Here is a 21,119-nt window from a genome sequence, read left to right as displayed (position 1 = left end):
TATGAATTCCAAATCTATACAAATAAACTGTAATGATCAGACTGTCAGTTTGTTTGTTTGTTTCCACATCATGGGAAAATGCCTAAACATATTTTAACCAAGCTTCATACTTTTAATCTGTCAATTAAGCAAAAAGTTTAAACATACATAGTATCTCAAAATCTACATTATATAAAATAAATTGTAATAGATTTCTATCTGTCCATTTGTTTCTCTGTCTGCTAGATGGCAACACATCACATATCAAGCAATTATATATTTGTACTACTGAAGTATAGTATTGTTATATTATGTTTGGAAAACTAATATTAAAAAGTAATTAGCGAGAAATTAGCAAAACATATGATAAATTGGAAAAAGTGACATCACTATAATAGATGGCACTATATATATATGCATGACCAATTTTTTAGTGTTCTATATTGTGTTACTTAGTCTTAACTTTATTCCTATAAATTTTACTTTATATAGAAATATGCCTACTCAGACAAATAAATCTTGGTCAATCTTCAAGGAAAAATACACAGGTAAGCTGTCTAGGAATTCAAAGAACCAGTCTTCATGATAGGCTAGGCTTAGTTCCCAGACAGAATGGTAAGTCATTCTGTGAGCCTCTGACAATGCTTCTGAAAATGTGGCAAGACTTAACATCAATAGATTAAGGAAGTGTGCTGTCTCAGATTCAGAGAGTGATGCTGATGGGAAGATCAGACTCAGTTGTCAGAGGAAACAACAGGCCACTGTTTGGGTTTCATGTAGTGTTCATGATTACTTAGCCTTAATTATATTGGTGTGAGTTTTCTGTGGTGGTCTTTGCCAAAACCAGACCCTGTTAACTTAAGCCCAAGCAATTTTTTGTTTTTGCAGTTTCATTATTGAAAATACTCAGGATAATAAATGTGCATTTTAGTTACTAAGACCACTGTTTTTACTGTTCTCTCCCAATCCCCCACTCTCTAAAAAGCCAGAGCAATGCCAGGCACATGCAGTCAGTTATCAATAAATGACATCATATACCAATTTCACAATTTTACAAATTACTTTAATTCAACTAAATTTACTAAATAATCTCTTATTAAACTTAATAACAGATGGCACCTAATGCCTACTTCTAGTGCCACATTACTCAGTATTTAATTATTAATAGTAGCAGTTATTTAGCACAATTTAATTTAGCAATCATTTGGCTTTAATAATGAGGGTTAATAAAAAGACTGTTAGTATGATATAGCTCAATCATGCAGGATATGACAACACTGTGCATAATGAAATTCTCCCCTTTAATCCTTTCAACCTATGGGAACTAAGAGTATCTCTTTTCCATACCCATTATGGGCTTGACCAGACTCACAATGAGGACAACTGGATGGTGAGGGACAAGGCCCAATGTATTCAAAACAGACTTCTCAATAAAAATTCCTAGGACACTACTTGCCTGGATTTGATTCTGAGCCCACAGAGCAGTAAAGGCTGGCACCTTAATTGTCTCAACTTCTAGCCATCATGCATAATGAACTAAGAAATTGTTTGTCAAATTTTTTGCTTCCATGACCCAATATATTTGGTTTGTAATGGTCCTGTAACCGAATTGTTTATAATATAAATTTTTTAGAAAACTTGGCAAAGTGTATATTATATAACAAAATAAAATTATGCATTATTGATAATAACTTATACTTGCAAAGTGTAAAATTGAGTACATTTCTGTTAAGAGCAGTTTGGACCAATTTCAACTTGTAACAAATAATTTACTTCACTTTCAGTTTTTATTATTAAAATTTAACTATTAAGAAATACAAGATTGATGATTTTAAATAAAACAGGCTGTTTAAAAATTTTCAGGGGTTATTTTACTTTGAAAAATATTACATTTTTTTTTTTATAAACTTAATGAACCCTTTTTTTAAAATGTACTTTTCAGATTTTATGATAATTTTGTCAATTTCATTCTGTATACACAAAAACAAATTCTTTAAAAATTATTTATTGGCCACTTGTGCCAAAATTCATGCTATTTACTTTTTTTATAATTTATTGTTATGTATGACAATAAACCTAAAAGTTTGAACAAACAAGGAAATATTTTAAAAACCAGTGCAACTTAAATGGCTTTATAACTATGACCTTACATAAAATATCTATTTTGATGTTATTCAAAATAGAAATCAATTTCATATTCTATAATTTTATTACTAAATGACAATAATTATAAGAAAAAAGTTGATAAAAGTTTTCAGTACTAAACAGATACATCTATTGTTCCTAGTTCTTAGAGAATATTTCAGTAATACAATTATTACAGGTATTTTCTGCAGAATGTAGTGTCATTTTGCAACCCATTAAAATTTTAATGCAACCCAATATTGGGTCATGATCCATACTTTGAGAAATGCTGAAGGTGACTCATTTATGAACATTCTCACGTCTTAAAATTTGTATTTATTGTTGGGAAGTAAGACCAAAAGATGATGTATTAACATTTGATATATTAACATTTCTATCCAAGCATAGCACTAAATTAACAAAGGTTTCCTTTGTTAATTTAGTGCTATGCTTGGATAGAAATGTTAATATATCAAATGTTAATACATCATCTTTTGGTCTTACTTCCCAACAATAAATACAAATTTTAAGACGTGAGAATGTTCATAAATGAGTCACCTTCAGCATTTCTCAAAGTATGGATCATGACCCAATATTGGGTTGCATTAAAATTTTAATGGGTTGCAAAATGACACTACATTCTGCAGAAAATACCTGTAATAATTGTATTACTGAAATATTCTCTAAGAACTAGGAACAATAGATGTATCTGTTTAGTACTGAAAACTTTTATCAACTTTTTTCTTATAATTATTGTCATTTAGTAATAAAATTATAGAATATGAAATTGATTTCTATTTTGAATAACATCAAAATTTCAAAATTCAAAATTTAAACCTTAATTTTATTACATATATCATTTATGTATATATCACTTAATTATAATATGATTTATTAATTATTAATACAGCAAGAATAGATCAATACTTTTATATAAAAAGGAATTTCATAATCTATAATATAAACTAGAAAAACATCAGAAATTAAACTAATGGCCCGAGTAGCTATTATACATTTTTAATATTTATAATAAAGCATGTTTTATATATATACAGAATGTATTTTTCTATTTGTTATTTTCTATATAAAAATTAAATAATTTTTAATAGACATCACCAACTTTATCCACTAAGATGATCATTATTAATTTTATGTTGTCATTTATTGGTGTTATTATACATCAATTTTATTTATAAAATTATGATATAAAACTAATATCAAAAAGAATAAAAAAACAAACTTTTAAATGAAAAAATATTCTTTCTGATTGGCTTCAGAACAGTAATTCTTCCAATAACAAGAACTACTTATTAAAATTTGTGGGGAATGGTTAATAATAAAATGCAACTTTTTCATCACAAATAAAATTTGAATGGTTATGACAAAAATTTAATAATGGAACTAGTCAATATAAATACAGTAAAAAATCCAACTAACATAAAATGTTAAAATTTTAACTTGACATTTAATAAATAAATAAAAATAATTACAAAGAAAAATTCTTAACTGGTTAAATTATTTTACAGTAGACAGAACCTCTTTTAAACCGGCATAAATATTTGTAAATTTCTAGTACTTTTGGCTTTAAAAGATCATCTTTAATACACAACAAATTTCAAAAACCCAAACAAAAATTATATTTAAATACACATTGTTTCATAAAATTTTAAAAATTCTTACAAACAAAAATAAACTACATATTTTCTGTATACAGGAAAGTTTTTAATTGTAATCTTGAATGAAAGTAAGTCTAATGGGGATTTATATTTAAAATATATTTTAAGATATTTGTATTTCTGTATATGAAAAACAGTTTATTTTTATTTGTAAGCATTTTTATAAACTTTATACAACAATATGTATTTAAATATAATTTTTGTTCAATTTTTTGAAATTCATTGTGTATATTCTAAAGATGATCTTTTAATATGTCTTTTTAAAACCTTTTTATTTCCAGTAAAACATAAAAAATATTAACGTGTTCCAACAAACGTTTTCGTATCTCTATTGAGAACTGCTTCAGGTTCATTAATGTTCTAAAATCGGAATGCGCAGAGTTTAAAAATTAACTGCCAAATTAACTGATCTTTTAAGGTTGAAAATATTAGAAATTCTAAATATCTGTGCTAGTTTGAAAGGTTGTTCTATCTACTGTAAAAAATTGATTATATTAGAATGGAAAGAACTAAATTTCAAATTAATAACAAAATGATTTACCCATGAAATATGTATCACCATAAAGGCCTGTTTTGGATGTGGAATAGCGTGGGGAATCCTGCTCAAATCCTTCTGATGTATATGGCTAAAAATATATATAAAGTTAAAAAAATATTAAAAACAATAAACAAAAATATGTTTATACTAAAAAGAAATTTAATACAACAATAATACTACTACTAATAATAATAATAACAACTCTCTCGCCAGTCATCACCTTGCTATGGTGAGAGAGCTCAGAAATTCTGATGTAACAGGCTAGAGCATCTGCTCCTGGTAGGGTCACTCATGCCAGTGAGGAGAAATGAAATTAAGCATGATGAAACCCACATCTGTGAAGATCTAACAATGGTAATAACATGATCCAAATGTAACACTGGCTCAGACATTGCCCAGGTTAGTTTGTGAGTTAGGCAAAGGCTCACATTCGAAAAATACATCAGTCTCCCTTGGGCACCAATGGTAAAAGCAGCACTGGTCCAAGTATGGTTACTGCAATGCCCACACCAGTTGTGAGAAACCTGTCAAATCTTGATGTTTCTGAGGAAATCCAGTCACAGACCACTAAGGCAAGTAAATTATGCCAACAGATGAAATGGACATTAGAAATGAATAAGTTTATCATCCATACTTACTACCATCACAAGACCTAAAATAGACATAACCCCACACAGACAACAATTACATCACTTGTTCTCACAACAATATCCACATCTCACTGTCACTCTACAAAGGGTTGTTGATCAAACAAGAACAATTATACATAACAACCTTATACCACAAACAACACTAGAACACATCAAACAACAAATTGCAGAACAATTACACCAACAAACAAATACTCCCAACATCAACAACAATCACATAATCCTTCAGGCTCATCAAGATACCTTAATTGACAATGCTGTTCCTACCACCACTATTTTCACTGAAGCTGACAATATCAACACTTCTTCACTGCCTGAAATAGATTCAGGCTTAATTTATACTCTTTCTCTCTCTCTCTCTCTCTTTTTCAGAAAGCACTCACAAAATTTACAGGCACTTACCCTGCACAACAGCCATGCATTCCCAAAATCAACACTTTTTAACTAGCAGGGAAAACTACACCAGGGGTTCACAACCTTTGTGTTGTGGGCACATTTGAGATTGCAAAAAATAGTGGTGGGCGCAAATTGGATTTCAAAAAACAAATTAAATATTATGTTTTTTATTATAACATGCATTTTGTAACATATATTTATTAAAAAAGTTGAATTAGTGTGATCTTTGACAGTGTATTTCATTTGCTAATTTCTCACAATTGGGAGTGTAAGATGATAATCCCAATTGTAAACAATCTTCAAGATTATTAAGTTGAGATCTGATTTTTGAATTTATAATATTCATGGTGGAAAATAAAGATGTGCACAAATATATGGAATCAAAACAGGATTTGATTTTGAAGGCTCCTTTTTTCAAAAGATTATACTTTTTATGATCAACTAAATTCCAAAAGTTTTCATTGTATCGTGAGATTTTAATATGATGTCGTTTTGAAAATCTAAAATCTCTTCTTCAATTATCAATGTCTCTTCTTAAAGAAGTTCTGCTATAGATTTAGCAGTTTCAGTAATGTCTAGTAAAAGGATTTACAAAAAATGTAGCTGCAGGTTTGATAATGGTAAATTGCTGGAATCTACTTTCAAATTGTTCCAAAAATATTTCAAGATGAGTAATAAATAATATTAGGTCAAAATTATCTTCACCAGTCACTTTTTCATCAGTGTACAAGGGAATTTTTCAACATATTATTTATCCAAAACTGTATTTTGGCTCTGAATGCTTTTATAGAGCTAATTATTTCAGCTAGCTAAATGTTTATTTTTTCCCTGGAGATCCAGGTTTAAACTGTCCAATTTTTCACATATGTCTGTTAAAAAAGCCAAGTTCATCAACCATTGTAGGTTATCTAATTATTCAAATGTTTGACTTTTTTTCTCTCTTTCAAAAGATCAAAAAATCGGCCAAGTGTTTTGTGTTTACTTAACCATTTTATATCTGTATTTAAGAAAAGGTCAGCTTGGAAAGATTCGTCCTTTTCTACAAGGGCTTTAAACAATCTATATGATAAAGGATTTGCTCGAATTTTTTTCATTATTTCAACACTTTGACACGGAGCTATTTACATGCACAAGGTTGGGAACCTCTGCTCTATACTATGTGAATGCTTACATATTACTAGATTGTACTCATTCTATTTCTACACTGTCAGACATTCATACACTAGCCTATGCAGGTGCAGTCACAGTTGTGACCTACCATGGATTAAAACTGCATCCACAGACAGAAGCATACAAATCAAAAACATACAGAAACATACCTGGCAAGCAAAAATAGAAACACAAATTAACAATATTACAGAGCAGCTAGGCAGGCTGACAATATACTAATAACAAAACAAAATCTAAATTAATGAAACAACTAAAAAACTTTTCAAGAAAATTAAAACACACACAAAGTACAATTATCATAATGTCCACATAATCACAGAATATATTGACACATTGAAACAAAAACTTGCAGCCAAAGCACAGCAACTTAAATGTTACAAAATTTGCTCTGTATGAAACCAACAAAATAAATTATTCACAATAAAAAAACTCTTCTACAGGCAAATTAATACCAAATCCACTACTGATTCCGAACACAATGGCATGCCAATTGAAGAAGTTATTGGTTTTCTATTCAGTCTACTGCTGACATGCACAATACTGAAGAAGACTGAATCAAAGAAAATGGCAAAGACATGTAAGACACACCTAGTATGCATTGTGTTTAAATAAATACAGAAGACATCTGTTGCACAATGCAGAAAGCACACAACATCTGGTATAGACAACATTCATAATTTCTGGTACAAAAAAATTCACATTCCCGCACAATGAACTAGCTTAACATTTAACTGACATCAATAATCCACAACACATGCCAAATTTTCTCATGCGGAACATCACCTATATGAAACCAAAAAAACAACAACACTAAAGACCCTGCCCGGTACAGACCAATTACGTCTTTCAACACTTTACAAGATTCTTACATCTTGCATTGCAAACAAAATATACAATCATATTGATGAAAACAACATTATTACAGAACAACAAAAAAGCTGCCATAGAAATCACAAAGGTTGCAAAGAACAACTATTCATTGACTCTGTTATCCTACAGCAAGTTCATAAGCAACACAGAAACATACACATGGCATACATTGATTACTGAAAAGCATTTGACAGTGTTCCACATGCTTGGCTGCTGCACACACTTCACATCTACAAAATTCATCCCCAAGTCATTAGTTTCCTTAGTTCTACCATGCTCCACTGGAGAACAACATTACATATTAAACTCCATAACACTCACATAAAACCAAATAAAAAAATATACATCAAATGAGGCATTTTTCAAAGAGATTCCTTGTGTCCTCTTTGGTTCTGCCTTGAGCTTAATCCTTTATCTAATACATTGAACAAATCACAATATGGCTACAATATCAGACACAATAAAACAACACTGTTCACATTATCACACCTTATGTACTGTACTGTACATGGACAATATCAAACTTTACCATCCACACAGAATAAGCTTCATCATCTCTTACAAACTACACACACACACATATGCAAATAATATACAAATGGAGTATGGTCTAGACAAATGCAAAACACTACACATTGAAAAAGCAGTTCTGAAAAAAGAAGACTTTGTATTCAGAAGTGGAGATATTACCAACCCATGGAAGAGGGCTAGTTATACAAATATTTAGGATTCCAACAGAACAAACTTAAAAAACATGCACAGATAAAACAAAGATTAACCCTCGAATACAGTGGAACCTCGCTTAATGAGCACCTTGCACAATGAGTATTTCGCATAACGAGCAAAACAAATTGTAAAAATTTGCCTCGCTTAACAAGCAATATTTCGCATAACGAGTGATGAGGTGAGGGGAAGTCCCGAATTGTGCACATGCAGCATGCTCCATCAGTCTGTGTTTAGCACTCGTTCCACTGGCATCTTAGTTTCACTCGTAATCACATATTTTTCCAAACTTGTGTTCACACATATTACTTATAAACATCAACAACCATAGCCTGTTATATAATAAACACGCCAAACGATATGCCAAATTCTTGGGTCATTAAATTTAATGACAGATTCCAAATTAAATTTTAGAAATGTCTGAATTAAAAATTAACTATTTATAATTATTAAATTTAATACGAGATGGAAACATAACTGCCTACCTCTAGTCAAATTAATTAAGTTCTAATATTTAATTATAGAATTTACATAACCCAAGAATTTGGCATATCGTTTGGAGTGTTTATCAAACATATTAGCTGTGATTTTTTTTTCTGCAAATCAAATTCTCATTCCAGGATGGTTCACTCCTGGAATGAGAATTCCAGGAACAAACCATAAAAGAAATGATGATGATGATTCATGCTCCTTAACAGTGTATATCGTACAATTTTTTTTGAATAAACGTTATATATAAAACATTTGAGCATTTTTTGGCATGGAATGCATTATCATATTTTACTTTAATTTCTATGGGAAAAATTGTTTTGCTTAACAAGTATTTTGCATTACAAGTAAGACTCTGGAACGAATTATGCTCGTTAAGTGAGATTCCACATTACCAGAACAAATTACATGCAGTACTAAGAACACACCTAAATGCAAAACACACAGTTAAAGCAATTAACACATATGTCGTTCCAGTACCCACATATTCTTTTGGAATTATACACTGGACATGCACAGATCTCGAGCAACTCCAAAGAAAAACAAGAACAACACTTACTAAACATAAACAATATCACCCAAAATAGTCTGTAGAAAGACTTACCGTATTTTACGAACTATAAGACGCTACAAACTATAAGACGCACCTTAATTTTTAAGCAATTTTTAAAAAAAATACCTATAAGACGCTACAGACTATAAGACACACCTGAATTTTGGAGGCAATTTTTCGAAGAAAAAATGCGTCTTATAGTCCGTAAAATACGGTAACTCTTTCTAATAAAGGTGGCTGTGGCCTTACTAATATAGTTAACCTGCACTACAAACAAATTCTGACACTGCAGGATATTTCCCACAACAAACAAGAAACAGCAAGCAATAACTCTGACAGACAGTAACCACACACCTTTAAACTTATACTCTGAGCACCTGGACATATCTCAACACATAAATAACATAGACACCTCTAAGAAGTCATGGGCCCAAAAGGCACTTCATGGCAGGTATGTCTACAACCTAGCTCAGGACTATGTTGACAAAATTGCATCAAACTGCTTGGTTGACTAGGGGTTGTCTGTTTGGAGAGACTGAGGGGTTTATGGTTGCCATTCAATATCAGGTCATAAAAACTAAAAACTACAAAAAATACATCTTGAAGGATACAATATTCACAAATGACTCATGCAGAAAATGCCACATTATGCCAGAAACAATACAACATATAACTTCTGGTTGCAAGCTTTTAATACAAACAGACTATTTACGTAGGCATAATCAAATAGCAAATATAATAATACACCAAGAGCTTGCACACAAACACAGATTATTAAACATTCAGGTACCATACTACAAATACTCCATAGGTAGTATTAGAATATGACACACACAAAATATACTATGACAGAGCCATAATGACAGGTAAAACAATTCATCAAAATAGACCTGACATCACTCTCATTGATAAATACAATAAGATCATTTATATAATAGACATCTCTTTTCCAAATACAAACACACACTCTCTCTCTCTCCTCAACCAATGATTGGTGGGAAAACATGGATGTGTGCAGTATTATAGCTTCTCTCTTCGCTTAGCTAGCTGATTTATCTGATGGTAAGACCTTTTCTGTAATAACTCATCTAGATATTCCACTCTGGGTCTTCCACGTCCCCTTTTGCCCTCTATTTTTCCTTCCAATAAAACATTCATCCATTCCAAGTATCGAATTAGGTGGCCAATCATGTCATTTCTCATCCAAACACTCATAACTTTAAAAAAGCTCATACTGAAAAAATAAGTACACTCCATTTGCTCATGAAACAAGACAAATATGAAGGATGGATAAGGTATTTATTGTACCTATTGTCCTCTTTTATACCAAATACATTACACGAAAGTCTAGAAACCAGTAAACCTTAATAAAAACAAAAACATGACACTACAGAAAGCTGCAATATTGAACACATGTCACATTGTTAGGAAGTTTCTACTAGATGTTGACACAAATACCAATAATACAGAAGCTTAATGTAACACTGGTTAGTATTAGTCCGGCATAGCACTTGACACCAGTATCAGCTGAGCATCACATTTGCAACATAATAATAATGCAATTATACTTTTAAATAAACAATTCAAATCCTTTCTTTGCCAAATGTGTATGCCATCAGTTTATATCTAGTAATCACTGTTCCCTCTAGTTTTTATTGTAGATGGGCAGAACATATACTTCTCTGAGCAAAAAAAATTTTTGCTGAGCAGATTCTGAGCAAAAAATTTTTCTGAGCATATGCATATATATATATATATATAATCTTATTTTTTCCTATAAAAATTAAAAAAAATAATTAATTATAAAGTAGAGATTAAAATTCATTTTAAAACATATTTTCATAAAAAATATTATCTTTTGTCAATGATTTAATCATTGACAAAAGATATAATCATGTTGCAGACAGAGCAAGAAATAAGTAAACAATAATTGAAATCAGTGTGCGTGCTTGCCTGCGTGGCACATAAATTTTCGTGCGCGGCAACAATTTGAGCAGCGCGCGGCCGCACAGCCTAGAGCATTGCTAGCAATAACTTCAAGATATATGAAAAATTAAAATAATACAAAGAAATAATTATGTAAGATGTAAGTAATTTCATTTTATCAATTAAAGGTTTTCAGCTAAACATCTAAATTTCTATGCAAGTTTTTTAACTGTAAATTTTTTTATTTTAGAAAATTATTAATACAAACATGTACAGTACATATAAATCTCAGAGGGTTTTATTTTTTAATTTAGTTGTATCATATGTATTTGATTATCACTGTTTTAATAAAATATTAACAACAGTATCAATAAAATATGCTTATGTAATATTTTACAACATATAAAGTATAATTTAATGAAAATAAGTTGTATAGATTTAAACAACTAATTTAAACTCTAATCATAAAAGTGATAAAAAACATACTAGTTAAAACATAGTAGTTTAAAAGATGATTGTCATCTTTTAAACTACTATGTTCTTCCTAGTATATTTTAGAATGATGATATCTATTATCTAATCTAATACAATCTCAAATTCCATTACACTCAGTACCATAAACATATCAACACATATGAGTATATTGCCTGATTTTTTTTCCAAACAAACAACTGTTCTATTTTCAATAGTTGAATTCTACTCAAAAACCCTTTTGTGGAAGCTGCATGACAGAGTCTGAAAGTTGTCAAACAAACTTAATGTGGTTATGGACAACAAATACTATTTCACTTCTGATAGAAGTAAATGTGTTAATGAGAATTACTATCTCAGCAAAGAATGGCTAGATGTGGATCCTAATATCAAATTCAAACAACACTTCTGGTTTGGCTAGCAATCACAGGTAATAGGACATTTCTTCATTGCTCCATCATGACTCTCCATCACCAAATACATGTATGGCAACAAATGCATTTAAAAGGTCCCTTTCCTGAAGAAATACTATCCTGACCAAGAATGTCTTCTGGCCAGAAGGACACTGCCAAGTTGAACTATTAAGTTGCATTTATGGAGACGAGAGAAGACGAAAAACAAGCAAAAGAAAACTTTTGGAATCAAAGTTTGCACTTGCAATGCTATTTATGCAGAAGAAGAAAATGGAATTCTCGTGCGTAATGCAAATCTTTCTCATCCTTGAAAGTTCAACCTGTCGATCTTTCTCATATATCCTCTCCTGAGTTTGTGCATGCACAGTATAGTTCAGCAGCCTCACTTCAGCACAACATCATCAATAAAATGGCAATGATAGAGCATGCAGGCAATCTGTTGAATGCAAAGAAAATGGCCTGAGAAGCTTTAAAAAATCACAGGAAGGCCATAAATAAGAGAAAGATGTTAATAGAACAGTTTCATTTTTTTTTTAATTTCATTTCATTATAAAATTAATTGTACTTTTCCTTCCCATTTTTGCATGAACACAACTAGAGGAAAAACAAGGAGAGTACTGCTGTAGGTGTGTGACTGATTAATTTGGTTTTCCCTCTCCTCCTGTTTTCTCTCTTCTCTTACAAAATACATAAATGCAACCCTATGGAATTCAATATATCTCCTGTACAGCCAACATTCCAAATGTTTATCAAATTGGTTAGGAACCAGGATTCGTAAAGAATTTGAAGGACAGTATCAAGACCAAACTTCGCAACTTCAAAATTAGCAATTTCCAGAGGTTAATGGAATGGGTTGACTAAAGTACAAACTGCAGCCAACTGCAATCCTGATCATTTCATCTGACTGTTTTACACACACACACAGATCTATACTACTATTTGTAACACCTTCTAAAGATAAATGAAAACACTTCAGGTTAAGTTGTGTTTATATATATATACTGACAGCTTCACTCAGTTCCTCCATGGAATTTGTCTACTTCTTCAAAAATTTCATGATGATTTAAGCTAAGTATTTTATACTATATATAGTGTATAGAATAGATATGTATAAACACAAAATGAATAATTCCAAGTAGTATAGAATAGATATATATAAACATAAAATGAATAATTCCAAGTAAATAAGCAATAGTGTGTGACAATGTTTTAGTTTTAGATTCAAATGATTTAATACATTAGTGAATATCTTTTACAAATAATGTCTTCAATGACTGTGAAAAATCATAACAGTATATTACAAATTCATTGCATAGTTACTATTGTTAATATAATTGTCTTAAACAATTATAATTTGTGATGGTTTGAGTGTTTGACTTTGCTTATGTGCTTATGTAAGTACTTCAAGCTTTTATAGTAGTACCATAATTGTTTTAGACAGAACCACTGAGAGTTTGTACGAGACTCAGGGTTAGAATAGGCCTTTTGTCATTTTTTTTTTTGTTCTGAACAAATGTTAAATGTTTCTTTATTAAGAAAAAGCAGTCTTAAAAATTTTACTTTCTGTTAGCAAAAACATTAATTTATAGGGATAGGAACCACTGTGGGCATTTAAATTTTCTCATGACCCAGGAAAGAATCTCCAGCTCCACCATCAATAGCCTTGGTCTTAGATCTAATCTAATTTTATTAGTTCTATTTTTTGAATCATATGTTAATAACAACTTATATATTATTGAAAGAAAAAGTGAAGACTAACATTCAGAAATTAGGGCAAATAAAATGTGTAGTGATATTTGCAAAGACTGGCTAAACATGCACAATTTGACAGTACAGTATTATTTCTTAAGATCTTGTTCTGAAAAAGAAATTATACACAGTATTGCAACATACTGCATTTTTACTTTTTGTACTGTAATGTATTAGTGTTTCATATATGTATTTTAAAAATATTCTTATTTCGAACATTTAAAAATATACTCTATTAATAATTATTTATCATCATCTTTTTTTACCAAAAATACTTGCATTACACCTCACCATTTTTAATGAAAAAATATTTATTGTATATGAGAGACTTTTAGACCCAAAGTGACTAGAGATTTTCCCTTTGTTTTTAAATTTAGAATACCTCTGCCAACTTTGGCTATATATTTTATACACACTCTACATAATTTAGTAGACACACTATAAATCATAAATCTAAAATTTTTGATGTCAATTTTTTTTCAAATATTCTTTCATTTTGTTTCATTTTAATATAAAAAAAAACTTAAAACCTTTTTAAATAATATAAAAATAGCATGGTATTTCAGATATTTATGAATTAAAATAATAATAATAATAATCATTAATCTGCAATTATATCTAAAAATATTTTGATCACTTTTAGATATAAAATATGCATAAGAATCTGAATTATACTGTTATAACGTAAATCAGATAATTTATTTATTTTTATGGAAAATGCATGTTTAATGTAAGAAAAACTACCCACATTTATTTTAGCTAATACGCCCAAGTTATTAATTATATTATTAGCATTTAAAACTTTAATTCTAAATAGAACTTTCTTTCAACTATTAACTCCATCATTTATATTTTTTTGAAGAAATGCTATTACAATTCAAGGAGTCAAGTGTATTTTATTTCCATTAAACGTTTTTCAAGATTTCACATCTCATCGTCACATCGTGCACTTAAAGATAAACTGTTTCAAAGTTCCAACATGAAACAAGATCTATGTTCGAATCTGTTACAATTATTTGAATTTAAGACGTTCTGTTTTCAAAACAGTTTATCGTTAAATGTTCGATATAACGATGAGATCGATATAACGATGAGATGTGAAGTATCTCGAAAAACGTTTGATAAGAATAAAATAAATTTGCATCTTTGAGCTGTACAGCATTCCTTCAAAATACGTAAATAGGACGTGGTTAATTTTATATTAATTCTGAACAGTTGTAAAAGTAAGTTTAAAAAAAAATTAATACTGTGTATTATCTTTGTAATGAAAATTAGAAATGTAAGTTATAACTTTTGTTCACGTTGTTATATTATTTATATTATAACGTATTATAGTTATATACACATAAATATTTTTTTTTAAATTTGGTTGTTCTTAAGTCAAACTTTTAGATTCCGTTTATAGTTCATGTATTCAATTTTCTTTGTTTAAATTTTAGTTTAATAACTCAATTATTAAAACAACAAAATATATCATTAGTTAAAAGTTTCTTTTTTTGCTTTTCTTTTGAAAATAACTGAAAGGTTATCTGAAAATTTTGCTCTTCTACATCTGCCATTTAATAAATGACAATTGAAGGCGTTAAATATTATCACCTAACACCGCCTCTCTCTTTCAATCGAAGTACACGTAGGCAAAGACAAAGCTCAAAAGTACTAGAAAAAAGGTGGAGTTAAAACCTGACCTCGTTTTCCTTTAAACTCCCAACTAACATTTCTGTGAAATGTGCTTTACAACATCAACCTACAGATGTCAACAGAATGCACGTGCATGTCATTTATTCTACTAGCGCCACCTGTATGCACTCGCTTCTCAACACAGTAAACTATAGTATTCGAAATAATTTACCCGATTTTTCTTGCTCAAATAATAATCTGCAAACAAATCCACACTTTTAGAATTACTTAAGTAACTGTTGTTTGGATTTTTAATATAAATGAAAACTAAATAAACAGCGAGTTATTGGGAAATCTATAATTAATAGTTTGGTATCGTTTATTTATGCTGTTATATTAAGCGGAATTCTTTTAATTTGCTACATTTATCGTGTAATTAACTTTTCATAAAGTATCATTAATGTAGTATACAAAATTATATTAATTAAATGTATATAATTTTTTTTATTAAATTAAATTCTGTATTTCAAAGTTAACTTTTTAACATTAAAAATCATGCAAACATCACATAAACGGTTGTTTCTAAGAATTATTTGTGATTTAGTAAAGATAATAATTCAAGAAAACTAATTAAAATAAACAACTATATATGGATTTGAGTCTATCAACTACTTATTCCATTATTTATAATTTACAAATTAAAGAAAATACATATATGTATATAATTTGTTTTCATTATCTACTCCTTTTGGTAATCCTGATATATTAATTAGATAATCGCAAAAGTTTTAAAACAATCTATTAGTATTAATCAATATTATGCGATCACATCATGCAAACAGGTCCAACTTTCAAAAATACTAATTTATCAAAAGGTCTTAATGGCAGGGCGCCAATAATCTTCGATGATTCGCAGAATAGTTGAGACAAAAGAAATTGGTTTTAAACCGATAAACGAATGAATAAATGATCGTGGACGTCATTTATTCATGCAAGCTATTAAAGAAAGTGATTGCAGTTATTTATTGACGTCCGCATTTTATTAAGGCTATCTGATATTAATACTCTTCAGTGTTTAAAACTCGGTGAACAATGATTTAATATTCAAAATTCAAAAAATAAAATAATCTGTACTGTCATCTTCATAACTGAAAAAGTTTAAAAATGAAAATGTGAATACTTTTATAAATGTTCCCTATGTTTTCATTAATTGACTAAACATTCGTGAAAATTTAATTACAAGTTCGATCATTTTACAAATGTAATTTAATTTTAAAAATAAAAATCCGGTACAATGATTTTATATATAATGCAGACAACTCCATTCCTGCAAAGAATATAAACCAGAAGAACGACAAAAAAAACTTGATCGGATAAAAAATACTGAAGTAAAAACTAACCAGGTAGGTCGGGTAGTCAACGCAGGAAGTGTATGCAATCCCCATGGGCATTGGCAGCAGCTTCCAGCTGCTCCCCTTTGGCCAAACAGGTGGTGTTGCTAGCATGCACCTGGTCACTGGTCGAAAGGATTCTGCAATATGGCCACATTTAATACCGACAGTGTCGTTGACGTCAAAGTGAGAGTCAGGTGGAGTCATCCGGATACGGGTCGCCAACCCAAACTTCTTTGGTATGTCTCCGAAGTAGACAAACGATCGTTTTCACCAAACAAAAAAATAAAGACCACATACTTGCGTCTTTAACGAAGTTATTATAGCAAAAAGACAAATATTTACAAATTCGACTCATCTAGTCAAATCAGATGATTTTAAATGTATTTTTTTTTTATATTTAACTTCATAAATCTTTTAAATTTAATATTTCATAAATTTAAGAATACAATCTACACATCTATAAATATTCATCACAATTTAATCTTTTCTATACGTTTTGCAAATATTACAACGTCATTTAAGTATATTTAATTTGTTTTATTATATTTGATATCGTATGTAAATTAAAAATTAAATGGATTAAAATAAAATGTTTCAACAAAGAAAATGATTAAGAATTTTTTTAAATCAAATTTTGCTTGCATATCACATTTTATGTGTGTATGTAATTTCATTTTTAATGTATCTTATGTTGTTATTAGTTATATCTTGCATTTTATCTATTCGATTATTTATAAATAATAACAATAATCCTTTTTATTTCCTACTGTCGTATTTTTTTAAATTACAATTTTAACTTTTTAAAATTTCTTTTTAAATGTCGAAATTTCGTCATTCTCTTATAGAAAAATAAACCAGTGCAATAACCAGAACTCTGGTAGATGTAAAGTCCAGCTGGCAAACGAACAATTTTTTTAAATACATATCCTTCATACTAGGTCATCGCGGCATTGAAAATTTGCGAAATAGCAAAACCCGTTAATATTCAACGGCATGAGATCAACAACTCCAACCAGTTCGATGAGGCTAAAAAAGAACAAAAAAAAAAAAAAAAAAATAGCAGCACCTCAGGGTAGGTAGATGGCCGAACAGTAGCGAAGTTAGTCCGTCATCAAGTTATAACCAAATACACCTGCATTATACTAACCACATGAAACACATGGTCACGAGAAACATATGTTACGAACACATCAACAGGTAACAAAATATCTAAACATCTTTATAACAACATACTGTATAACAAGAGTACAATAGTTTTTCTAAGTATATCAAAATATACTCGTTTTTAAACATCTAACTAATAATAAAACATCAAAAATATAAACTTAGTGAATGTGTTTCCAAATTAAAGTTATATTAAATAATCATAAAACTTCCAAATTAGAATTTAAAAACTTTATACAAATATAAAACATTCGAACAGACTTTACAAAATAAAAATTCAACTAAAATATGTTTTTACTTTTGTTTAAAAAAAATACAACGATCGCTTAATAGTCTTATACTATTCTTTCTCCACAGTTAACATATATAAAATATGCGAAAATTATATTAAATATATCATTTACATATATTTATATTTAGTGTGTATTAAAAGTTTCCATTAAAAGAATTTTCGATTTTTGTTGTTATATATATAACAATCTCGTCCTAATATAGATTAAAATCGCAGATAAGACATATATAGCCTATAATAAATAATAATTATTATTATTGGTACGATGTAAACTGGTATCATTCAAAGGATTATAATCTGACGAGATATAATCCATCGGAACATAAACTAAGTTACGATCTTCGATCGATAGTGTAAAGACAAGTTACATATTTATATAACAATAAATAATATAAATACATGTGTACAGCAATAAAAAAATTAATAAATCCATACTTATAAAAAAAAATGCTTAAATATCTCTACACTAGATTTATATAGTCAACTCAATTATCAGTGGATTGATGCGAAAGTCAATTGATTTGAAATACGAACGAGAAAATTTTAAAGATAAAATAAGTGTATTATCAAGACAATAAGGCAATGAATGGTAACTAAAAATCAAGGTCAAATTTAATCCTTAATTTTTTAATATGGTTCTGCTTTATTTCATTGGTACTCACACCTGCGTGTTATATCTAATGACCTCAATGCACTTCTTTTATCCGGCTACTGCTATTTGCAAAATCGAACAAAAGCATTTCAAAACCCAATCGGTCTAAATATCAACTGCAGTATTTTTCAGCCACCTGCGATCTCAAAACGCGGTATGTTTCAACAGGTTTTCAGCCTAAAGCAGAAAAAGACCAAAGTTTACAAATCTCAACCACAACTCTTTATAATATGAAATGGTGGGATACAAAACTGCACCTGCAGATTGCTTCGTGAATTCTGAAATCCACAATCGTATTGAATACGTCTAAAAGGAAAATATTGGACATCCAGTGCTTCTATTATTATTGAATGATAACTCTAAAAACTTCAAAACTTTTAAAATATGGATTTATATATACTATAAAAAATTAGCATTTACAAACTAAAAATACATTTTTATAAACAATATCATACAATTGTTAATTATGTGAATCTTTAACTTTTTAAGTTAACTTGATAATTTATAATATCTGAGACAATCTATATTATTTATAATTATCACATTTACTTTTGAAAAATATTTCAGCATAACAATATTAAGCAGATAAAGTTTTAAAAAATTGTATTTTTATATACAATTTTTTAAAACTTATATAAAATATTATTTAAAAAAATAAATGAATTTGGAATAAAAAATTTTATTTATAACAATAAATAAACTTTAAAAAAACAAAAATCTATGCTAGTGTTAAACAATTTTCATGTGATAAAATATCTTAAAAATTGCATAAAGTTTACTAATATTTTTAAAAAACAATTCAGATTTTTCTGTCTTCAGTCATAAAAAGTAAAAAAATTGAATGATATAAGTATAACACTAAAAGTTAAGACGAAGAGAGATTACGAATAATAATATAAATTACACGAAATCTTCACTTAATTTTTTTCACTAGCTTTTATCAATAATTTTAAATATTAAAATGGACCTTTCTTAATTTAATTAGAAATGTATTTTATAACTTGATAAATAAAGAATTAGATAATTCTATTTAATCAATTAGTTTTAATATCTACATAAGCTATATATATAATAAATAATTCTATATCTATTTAATAAAATTAAATAGATTTATCTAATCTTTTAACTTTACAACAAAATTATCAAAGTCAAAAATCTACGTAAATGTGAAACTATAAATAATTCTGGATTTTGTTTAATTACATAAAATAAGTATAAAGAATCCTATTGTTAATAATTTCATATAACTATGTTAAAACCTTTATATAGGTATTAGTAAACTCTCGACAAATGACATTTTCATAAATTATATTAAATTACTCAAATATCTAACAGGCGTATTTCCAATAAAATTCACTATTGAAAACTTAATACGACACAAAATAAAAACTGGATAGTTATATCTATAAAATTTAATAGATGCACTTTTTTTAATTTAAACTATGATTAAAATGTAAGTCTCTTTATTTTAAAGCAGAAAAACGTCTTTCTAAAATTTGGATTTTTGCCAATGTTTTAGGAAGTTTCAACAGCTCTCAAAATGTGAAAACACAAGACTTTTATTTTTCAATCATGTGATACCATAGTTGAAACAGTACAAACTGTTAAACCATCACATAGACATCAATGGTTCTGTGATACAGTTTAACTTTAGAAAACTTTTTGCCCAAATGGATACCAGCTTTTGTTTCATAATTCATACAGTCAGTGAAGTTCTACTCTCTTCCATTTGGTTCACATATCATTGTTGGTTTACACTACAGCTTACAGAAAAACATTTTTCAATAGCTATTTAATTTTAATGTTACAGAAAATAAAAGAAAATTCCATAACTGAAAGAAGCTTTAACTGACATCACTATTTTTGAACAGAAGAGAGTTAGGTAAGCTTGATTACACAAGATTCACAAGTCAGCTGTTTCCAAAATGTCAGAGTCTTAAAGTAGGATTTGTCCTGCCTCTAAAGTTTGTTATGGATTCAGGTCACTTTAAAATCTAGACATCCATCACTTCCCACCAAATTCTGACAAATTATTAAGAAAAATTATTGCTACTCTTTCTAGTACCGTACATACTGGATGTGTTGTACTCGGAAAAAAAAAAAGATAAAGTAGAAAAAGTTTATTAATTTCACGATTACATTGAAGTAATTATAATGATATGTTTACTATTAAGAAACTTAAATCGACAATAAATTTTTTAAATTAAAACCAAAAACTTTATAAGCAAAATATGTTGACAAAGTTCAACAAATAGTACTATTTTATAAAATAA

General features: G+C 28.8%; 1 protein-coding gene across 4 annotated transcripts in view; it reads right to left on the bottom strand.

Annotated features, from left to right (window-relative positions):
* The window catches only part of da (daughterless), a 189,331-nt gene that overhangs the window by 107,041 nt on the left and 61,171 nt on the right, over nucleotides 1-21,119 (bottom strand). For all 4 annotated transcript variants that reach the window (XM_067288401.1, XM_067288398.1, XM_067288399.1 and 1 more), the window contains one exon: nucleotides 4,321-4,405. In XM_067288401.1, coding sequence (XP_067144502.1) covers nucleotides 4,321-4,405 — 85 coding nt within the window. The remainder of the gene's footprint in view (nucleotides 1-4,320; nucleotides 4,406-21,119) is intronic.

The sequence above is a fragment of the Centruroides vittatus genome, unplaced genomic scaffold, assembly GCF_030686945.1.
Source record: "Centruroides vittatus isolate TY-2023 unplaced genomic scaffold, ASM3068694v2 scaffold_861, whole genome shotgun sequence".
NCBI lineage: Eukaryota > Metazoa > Arthropoda > Arachnida > Scorpiones > Buthidae > Centruroides > Centruroides vittatus.
The sequence above is the reverse complement of the archived record's forward strand: the minus strand, read 5'-3'. Positions and strand labels throughout refer to the sequence as shown.